The 9,685-nt window shown below is 33.8% G+C and overlaps 1 protein-coding gene and 1 long non-coding RNA gene across 2 annotated transcripts; both read right to left on the bottom strand.

The window, feature by feature from the left end:
• Positions 1 to 5,483: 5,483 nt before the first annotated feature.
• Positions 5,484 to 6,717, bottom strand: LOC127900569 (uncharacterized). Its single transcript, XR_008052725.1, has 4 exons — positions 6,643 to 6,717; positions 6,478 to 6,570; positions 5,743 to 5,841; positions 5,484 to 5,651 (listed from the first exon to the last, which is right to left on the bottom strand). It is a non-coding gene; the product is annotated as an uncharacterized LOC127900569 (long non-coding RNA).
• A 2,046-nt stretch (positions 6,718 to 8,763) lies between these two features.
• LOC127901483 (uncharacterized) lies at positions 8,764 to 9,644 on the bottom strand. The gene is made up of 3 exons (XM_052438891.1): positions 9,388 to 9,644; positions 9,082 to 9,294; positions 8,764 to 8,988 (listed from the first exon to the last, which is right to left on the bottom strand). Exons 1-3 carry the CDS (start codon positions 9,415 to 9,417, stop codon positions 8,836 to 8,838), a joined length of 396 nt encoding a protein of 131 aa, XP_052294851.1. The 5' UTR covers positions 9,418 to 9,644; the 3' UTR covers positions 8,764 to 8,835.
• Positions 9,645 to 9,685: the final 41 nt, after the last annotated feature.

Raw genomic sequence — 9,685 nt, 5'->3', positions numbered from 1 at the left:
AAATTGAAATTTGAAAAGTAAAATTTAAAAACCCTTTTGGAGATGCTCTAAGACCCGCAATCACCCCAGGGTTTGTGCAGGTCTGGTTTGGTTATATTGTAGTTTTTAATATTAGTATTATTTTTGAATTATAATTATTTAATTTGATTTTGTTACTGCTTAAAAATTGAAGTTTGGCCCAATGACTCGGTTCATTATGATACGTATTTTATGGTGGATTTAAGCCACTCTACTGGTAACGATTGTGAGTTGTGTTTTGGAAGGTATAGATACGCCAAAGTGAAGTTCAATTCGTATTTAACCCTTAGTTAAGTTTACTTGAGGAACTTAGCTCTAAGGTGGTGTTTGGTTTTAAGAAAGGAGGAGAGGAAAAGAGTGGAATGGAGAGGAAATGAGAAAAAAAAGAATAGATGAAAATAGTAAAATTAAATTTCATTGTTTGGTTTGATATAAAATTTGGTAAGGAAATGAATTATAATTTTTTTCTTTGGACAAATTTATCTTTTATCTTAAATACTAAATTTTCTATATTAGTAATAAAATATAATTTAATATTAATACCAAATCTTTTTGATTTCAAAAAGTTCTAAAACAATTCATGATTTATATTTAATATAAAATATAAAATAATTTAATATACTAAAATATTTAATATAATTTAATATTAAATATAATTTACTATAAATAAAAGCCAATCAACAATAGTGGTCAACATAAGTCAACACTGATCAACAAAAGTCAACATCGGTCAACGGGGTTGGTGACTTTTTGGCGAAATTTCGGCAGCTTTCGGCGATGTCTAAGGGTTCGGCAGAGGTCAGACAATGGTCCGGCGACGATTCGGCGAAGTTAATTTATATTTATATATTTTCATATTAAATAAATAAATAAGTTTATTTATTTTATTAAATTTCTTAAATCATTTATTAAATTTAATTAATATAAAATTATTTATAATATTAAATTAATAAAATAAAATTATAAATAATAATTATTAATAGCATTAAACAAGTTAAAATATTGGAGGGCAAGTTTGAAAGCTTGAATTTTCAACATCAAAGGAATTTGAATTCTTCACTCTTTGGTGTGAAATTCAAATTCTACATTATAAGAGATTAAATTTTAATCGAAATTAAATTCTTATATATTTTGTGCAATCAAACAATGGAAATAAAAGTAGAATTTGAATTATTTTTCTCTCTTCCATTTTCTTCTCTCAACCAAACATCACCTAAGGGAATGATAAGCTAGTGAGAAATCAATCACCTTAGATGATTTGAAGTTGTACACAGATCAGAGACCTATACATATATGGTTAAATAATCCTTTGAGATTTGAAGAGTTAAATGGTCTTTTGAAAGGGCTAAATAAATTTTTTAAGATCTTAAGTGTTAAATGACTTTCAAAGGGTAAAATAACCCTTTGAGATTTGAAGAGTCAAATGACTCTTGGAGCATTGAAGAGTCAAATGACTCTTGGAGCATTGAAGAACCATGTGCCACTTCACTATAAAGATCTAGTTCTATTCACTTATGAAGCAATTCAAAAAACATTTCATAAAAATGAATTTTAGTGTTCTTCCAAAAATAATTTTCTGAAAGAAAAAACATTTCTAGATACATCTCATGAAACATTTCCTAAAACAGTTTTCAAATGCATTACCGTATTCAGTTTAAAAAAATTCTAAACATTCATATTTTTCATAATTACACTTTCTATGTTAAACAATTTTAGAAAATTAATATTAAGCTACTGGTCCTCCATTATTTACTAAAGCTTCTATTCTCACATCAGTATTCACAGTGGGTGTCATTATTATTTAAGCTCAATCCATTTCTCAACAAAACAATAGTCGAAGTTAAAGTTGCAACAAGAGCTTATTTGAGTCATATTAATGCATGAATAGCTCTTGGACTTTACTCTTCAAACCACGCAATAGAATCAGGTAGATCATAGGTTACCTAGCCTAAATTTTCGTTCAAGCCTAACTTTATTTCAATGGAGATCCTTGTGACACATGACCTGATGAAATTCCCCCCCTAACACACTTGGTGACTTCAATAGGAAGTTTCGTTAGGATTTTGATAATGGTTTCTAGTAGTAGAAAGAGTTATAACTTCCGCAATCAGAGCATTGGCGAACATGAATATTTTGAAGAAGTTATGGACCAAAGGAAGAATCATATCCGGGAAATAATAGTAGAAATGTTTGTTTAGCAACAAGAAGCCATGCTATAAGGGCAACTACAAGTTAGCCCACAAGATCAGTCTCGAGTCATACTACAGAATCACGTCTTAGATCAACCACAAACAAGGCCAACCGAGAGAAATTGAGCCTATCCTTGTCCTAGACAAAGTATGTGTCCCTCAAAGAGAGCCGTTTATGCAATTAGTTGTGATTGCTTTTCAAGAATTTAATAGAACGCTTCATTCTTGCAAAGAAAGCATTCCAAGTTCTTCTTCTTAGATTTTGGGTCGATCATCTTGAATTTTTATCGCTCAGTCTTTAGTTTACCACAAACAAAATGCAAACACACTTGTTATTTTAGCAGAGATAATGAATCTTTTGCGACGCCAATATCAAAATATGGAAGATATTGAATTTTCTTCATCACCACCATATCTAAAAGAGATCATGTATATGCCTTATTTTAAAGGCTATTGTTGCCCACGAATTTACCTGGTTTGATGGGTGAAAAACGAACTATAGAGAACACATCAGCTGTTATATTGACTCTCTTTGGCCAATATTTTGTTGACTTGGAGTTTTGATTCGGGGAATTTTCCAAATACCTCACAGATCGTGCTTATACTTGGGTATACTAATTTGGAAGTTGGTTCGATCAACTCTTGGAATGAAATGACTTTTACGTTTTGAACATTGGCCTTGTTTGTGGTTGATCTTGTTTCAGATTGAAGATTGAACAACTATGGAGGATTTGAATACGACTGTTCAGGAATCCAAAGAAGGTTTAGTGGACTATGTCAAGCATTTCAGAAATGTGGCATTAGATTGCTATGAGTCCAAATCTAGAAAAGAGATAGTTCGTATTTGTATTTGCAATACAGTGAATAGCCAATGAGTATTTTTGGGGAATCATGACTTCATGTTGTTTAGTTTGTTATTAGAAAATAACTAGCAAAACTACTTTATCTGTGAGAGCAATGCCTACTTTTAATACAAGGTGGAAGGCTGCTCAATTTGCCTTAGTAGAAAGATGTTTCTAGCCCATATAAAAAAATGTCAAGAAAGGAAGCCCCAACATCTTCTAAGTTGCATTGCAAGAATTTAAAGCTATTGTGGATCACAATTCCAGTCATTCAAACCAATAAGACTATTCCAATAAGACTATTAAATAAAGCAGAATAAAAAAACTCTAAGCTTTGTCGCCTACATCAAAGCCTCATTCATCCCACAGTGCATTGCTACCAAATCATCAAATAAAAAAAAAAAGAATGAAGATGGATCGTTACCGCTTCATGGAAGGGAATAAGATGTAGATGTTAACTTGTCACTTACCACAATGTTTGAGTAGCTATGACGATTGTTGTTGATTTTATTACAAATGATAATAGTTCAGTGATAGAAGTTGTGATGAAATATATTACTAAAGAGGAGTAGAAGACACCAAAAGATCATACAATGCTGCTAGATAATGACCTTATGGTATGCGCTTTTTGGCATAAGAACAAGTTCAAGTCTTTATGTGATTAATTGGATTATAGTTTGAAGGCATGTGTGGCAGCTACCAAAACACTATTTAGAGTTTTTGCTCTGTATGGACCAAAGTGCTTTACAGATGAAGCAAAAGTCAATAGTTTTTATCTTGAATCTACTAATGTGGTCATTTTTTTTTATAAGGATATTGAGGTAATAAATCCTGACCACTGACGTCCACTATTTTAAAAGTTGAGATCAACATAATATTGGTCAGAAGAGCTTTGGTGGATAGGTTCATCAATATTATTCTTTAAGTAGTGTTGGAGGCAACCAAAATATCCGTCAAGAGCATTTATGGTCCAAAAGTTACAATTTCTACATTTGTTATCTGTTTGAATCTACAACAGATACATTTGATTGGATTTGAAGGTTGGTACTCTTTGAGCTCCAACTATTTTTCATGTTATGGATGTTGAAATTTTATACCAGATTCTGTTTGGAAAGCCATTGTTGAATAAACACAAGGTGATATCTTTCACATCCATTAATGTGTGAAAGGAAGGATTAGAATAAGACAAATTTGATGCTATGGTTTCTAATACATTTCCATTGATAAGATTTTGATGCTATGGTTTCTAAATACATTCCCATATTCATTTATAAAAATATTCCAATACTCCGGTGGAGACATTTGGAAGGATGCTCTTGTGGGTGGCTTAACACCCTTCTCTAACTCTTATCTTATAGTCCGCTTTCTGCCATGGTGACAATTGCTTTAGTATTTTAGGTGGCATCCTCAAGGACTTGAGCTAACTGCCTTCTGTATGGGCTTTATGGTTGCGGTGCCCTTCCCGTCATCGACCTCATGAATTGTTGTGAGAAAGGTCTCCTCATACCGCTTGCAACCTTTGCTAATTTGCATTGCAGAAAGTTGGCCTGGTGGTGCTGTTTTGCTCCTGATCGGAACCATGCATAGGGCTCCCTCCAAGATGCACATGAGCTGTATCTTGGAATTGACACCATATTGAATTGCCGCAAAAATTGCATATCCAAAATAAGAGTAAAATCATCTAAAAGTACGACGAAGAAGTTTGCTTTACCTCGCCAAGGGCCTAGATGTAACTCCACATCCCATGCTACTTCGCTAAGTGGTTTGACCTCTAATTTACTGTCTTGAGCCATCCATTAGTTTTCTTGACTTTGAGACCAAGCCACTTGGCCATATCCACCTTGATGAAGTTGTGGGATGTACCTGTGTCAATCAAGGCTCACTACTAGAAAAATGGGCTTTACTGACACCAATTTAGTGTCAGTAATTACTTTTGCTGACACTTGTTAATTGTGTCAGTAATGCTCAAGCCAGAACACACTGACACTAATCTTTGGTGTCAGTGATTTTTGCGTCAGTATTTTGTGTCACTATAGTATCACCACCATAGTGATACTATGATGTTAGTATCAGTTGATACTATTTTTATGTCATTATTTTGTGTCACTAGAGAGTCACAAGGATAGTGACTCAATCGCGTTAGCATTTAATGATACTATTTACATGTCACTGATTTATGTGACTACAGTATCAGGAATCCACTGACTCAATAACATCAAAAATTCTTATCGTCATTTAAATAATTAGTGTCAGTATTAACGGTGCTATACCGGTTGTGTTTTATTTTTTTTAATGACATTATTCATGTTTATTTTACAATTAAAATAAACCCAAAATATATTAAACATACCAAATCTTGTAATGCAATTCACATAATACACATTTCAAATACATCAGTTAAATTAAAATAGTTCAAATACATCATTGTTTGGGGGTAAAAAACAAGTTCAAGTACAAAATTAAGCTTTGAACAAGTAGTATTCACGATAAAGTACTAAATTAATTTCGGAAAATTTAGCCAAGAAGAAAAAACAGATAACAATGTCACTGATTTTGGAGTCACTGATTTTGGAGTCCGCATATGCCTTCATTTTTTTTCCACCTACAAGTATATAAAATCAATTAGCACACCACAAAAAATAAATCACAGATTTGTTTTAAGGAAAAATAATCATAAATTACTTGTATGTTACCTCGCGATTGTAGGCTGTAATTAACTTGGCAACGTATGTAGCCCACTGATCACGAAGTCGCGAGAGGTCCTTGACAGTGTATTCCTCAACTCCCTTGAACTTTAATTTTAAAACAAGTTATTCACCGAAAATCCTTGACTAAACTACTTAATTATCATTCATTTAAATACATTTGTGTGTTAACAATTAAAGCCAACAAATAAACTCCAACAATGTTACTGTTTTATCCAAAATTATATAGGTAAATACTGAACATCCTGATCATGGTAATTCAAAAAAAAAAAAACAACTTGTGAACCCCAACAGCAACAATATTTGATAGCCGAAGCAACTTGTGAACCCCAACAGTACGCGATTTAATACAAATATGGATGTAGATACAAAACCTTAATTAGGATGACAACTTATCCTCATCAAAGTAAAGTACAAGCAACGACACCATAGCACATCCCCACTAACAACTACTTTGCAACCCAAACAATTGTTTTGTGTTGGGATATGCAGTACATTGTGTATATCCCAAATCCTAATTCATGTCTATATGGATATTCATATAATCTATTCAACAGTATGCAACATAGTCATCATTATAAGTACCCTCACAGTTTATAAAATGCATACAATACGCAATAAAAAGATAACTGTAAAAAAGCACACAGGTGTTTGAGGTGATTCATTTCACAATAAATTAAAACAATATGATACAGTATTGTAAAAATCATTTTCAATACTTACATTATTTTTCAGAACGTTCACATTTGTGATGATATCTTGCATGTATTTCATCACATAGTAACCACATTCAAAGCTGCTCGGCTGCCTCGGACACTACAAGATCAAAATTACATTAATTTTTTAGTGTACGTTAACAATAATTAGTTAGGTTTGTCTGATTTTTACCTTGACAGGTATCCATTGAACATTGGCCTTTGTATCAGAATTTAAACTCTGATGTATTCGAATCCCCCTACAATTAAGAGACATAGCTAACGTTAGCAAATAATTAGCATAAGACATAAAAATAAAATAGCATGATCAAAGATACAAATAACAAACTTAACTGATTGACAATCTGCATTAACTCTTCATCAGGACTACTTTCCAAAGGATCAAGGTAATAGGTTGTATGTCTCACCATATCAATTGCCAATAACACCCAGTGGGCACTAAACAAAGTAAAAATTGTTCTCACACATGAATTACAAGTAAAAGTGATTAATCTACAAATTAAAGAATATTACTAGCAAATGAAAAAGGTTATACCCAGGGTTATACGGGAATACGATGACTTGTCCCAATTCTGCCAAGCCTAACAGTTTTGAAATGTATTGAGTCCTGTCTTTGAAACTGACCCTTGGATATAGCTTCTCAAAAAGCCCAAACTGAACTGGTTTAGTACTTCCATTGCTCTCCATCTCCTCATACAGGTGTCTAAGAGGAAACAAATATATATAACGAAGTAAGTTTGAATATAGGAAACAAAATAATAGGGCCAAGTTTACTAAAACATAAGTTATGATTTACCGTACTTGATCCATATGTTAATGATGCAGTTGGAGACCTCTTTAAACTCGATGATTTCAGCACAAATCATTTTGTCCAAGTGTGTTTCCCAAATTTCACCAAAGGTTGCTGTGTCATGCCGAATCCTGATCAACCGAGGTAAAGAATTCTCGATGAACATGGTAAACATGTTCATATATTCACTCCTGTCATTCTTTCTTGATCGTGCTGCTGCCCGTGTATTCTTCACACGTACATTGAGGTCTTTTGCTGCTGGTCTGATGACTCGGGGTTCTTTTTTGGCTATTTCTGCTGGTCTGATGACTTTGGGTTCTTTTTTGGCTACTTCTGCTGGTATGATGACTCTGGGTTCTTTTTTGGCTACTTCTGTTGGTCTGATGACTGGTGGTTCTTTGTTGGGTACTTCTGCTGGTCTGATGACTGGTGGTTCTTTGTTGGGTACTTTGTCATGACAGGAGACCTGCCTATCTAGTACTTTAGGAGTTAGTCGAGGAGATCTTCTCGGTGTGGGCTTTGAAGTAATTTCACAGTCTACTTTTTCGGGGGTTTGTTGAGGAGTTGCTTGGGAAATTGTGGTGGGACTGTCCTTGATTTTACTCTTCACAGATTTTGGAGTCGACTTACCCGATGGGAAATCAGCCTTTGTAATAATCAAAATACATACCATTACTAGTAATACATGCATATACAAATGGAAATAAAATAATGACATGTAACAGGCCATATACCTTTCTTTTTCCAAGAGTTTCAGGGGATTGTTGATCATTGTCAATCTGAACACCAGTGGAAGTTTTGGGCTTAGGAAAGTTAGAACTTCCAACTTCAGTATTGCTGTACGCGTTTAACCTTGCATTCATGCGTTCTAATTGAGCAGACATGAATTGGAAACTCTCTTGATACATCTTTCTTTCTCTTGCTAACTCAGTGGCATCAGGGACATGAAAGTACATAGATGGGGTGACGAATTGCCCCACTCCTTGCACCCTACTTCCATTTGGCTGCTTCTGAAGAGCTTCACCTAGAATGTCATGTGACGCTTGTGATTGGAATGTTCCTTGTTCAACATGACTCTTCAACTCATTCTACAAAAAAAAATATTGTAAATCCGCAATTACGAGTACAAGACATCAGCTAAACTAAACTAATATCCTTCTTGAATCTTTAACAAAAAGCAAATCCATATACAGTTCAAATTGAAACTACAGAAAATATTACAAGACAACACCTCAAACAAGTTTTAACCTTTTAATATGCGAAGAAATCAGTTCTGATGAAATCTTACTGAGTTTCTGTCAATTGTAAATGTTGCCATACAATTATTACAAAAAGCAGTATATATGTACGTTAATATCTACCCCCCCACACACATATTATAAAGAAAATTCATAAGAATTAAGTATACAAGTGACTTACTATTTTCTCAGCAATTGGCGTCACATCAGAAGCATATTTGCCATCTCGGTCTGCTCGTGCCATTAACCAAGCTTCACTGCGATCAATCTCCCGCTCAGAAACTCCACTCTCCTTTTTCTGTTACAAGGTGACATAAAACATAAATAATTGATTCTATTATATTATACGCATTAGATTACTTATGTTACTGTAATTACTCCATATTACCACACTTACTTTTCTATACAACATGCCACCATATCCTGTGCTACCCAAGCGATGGTTGTAGACATTCTTTGCTCTTTTGTCTTTTGCCTTCTTACTTTTTTCCTGCACAAACAGTTTATATGAAGAACAAAAAGTTACCACTGATTATTAGTAACTACCAACAATTAAATCAGGTAATATTAACAAACAACACACCTGAAATTGTTCAGACAAAACTTTGTCAACAAAAAGTTTCCAATCTTCTTTTTTAATGCTTGGATATTCAATAGGAGGCAACCTTAGTGACTTTCGATCGTCCTTGTTAGGTAGAACGAATTCAGTTGCCAGTTCACAACGAAAGTTTCTTGATGCAACCCCCATCCACTTTAATACTTGGCTTTTGCATTTCAAGCTCAATTTGAATTTTTTCTGTCAACCAATAACATGGATTAGCAACAACTTTAAAAAAATCTGGAAGTTATATAAAATCTTTAAACATACTATGAAACAAGAAAACAAAACCTGAAAATGAACCCACAAAGTTTCCTTCATCTCCAGTGGCACACGCCTCCAATCATCAAGTAAAATTGAAATTGTTTCACGTACAATGACTCCAATGTAACTCCTAAGATCATTTCTTCCCTTACCAACCGGAACACCATAAGAATTGTACTCAATTGCAGCTTCATGACTAACTTCTTGTTTTTGCAAACCTTTTTTTTTGTTTGTTTTCTTCTCCTTGGTCTTCCGTCGAGCTCCGGAAGAGTGAACTCAACATCGTCAGCCATCTCCTACAATCCTGAAAATGATTAAAATAAAT

This window comes from Citrus sinensis, chromosome 3 (assembly GCF_022201045.2).
Source record: "Citrus sinensis cultivar Valencia sweet orange chromosome 3, DVS_A1.0, whole genome shotgun sequence".
Classification (NCBI taxonomy): Eukaryota; Viridiplantae; Streptophyta; class Magnoliopsida; order Sapindales; family Rutaceae; genus Citrus; species Citrus sinensis.
This window is presented reverse-complemented; position numbering and strand designations above follow the sequence as displayed.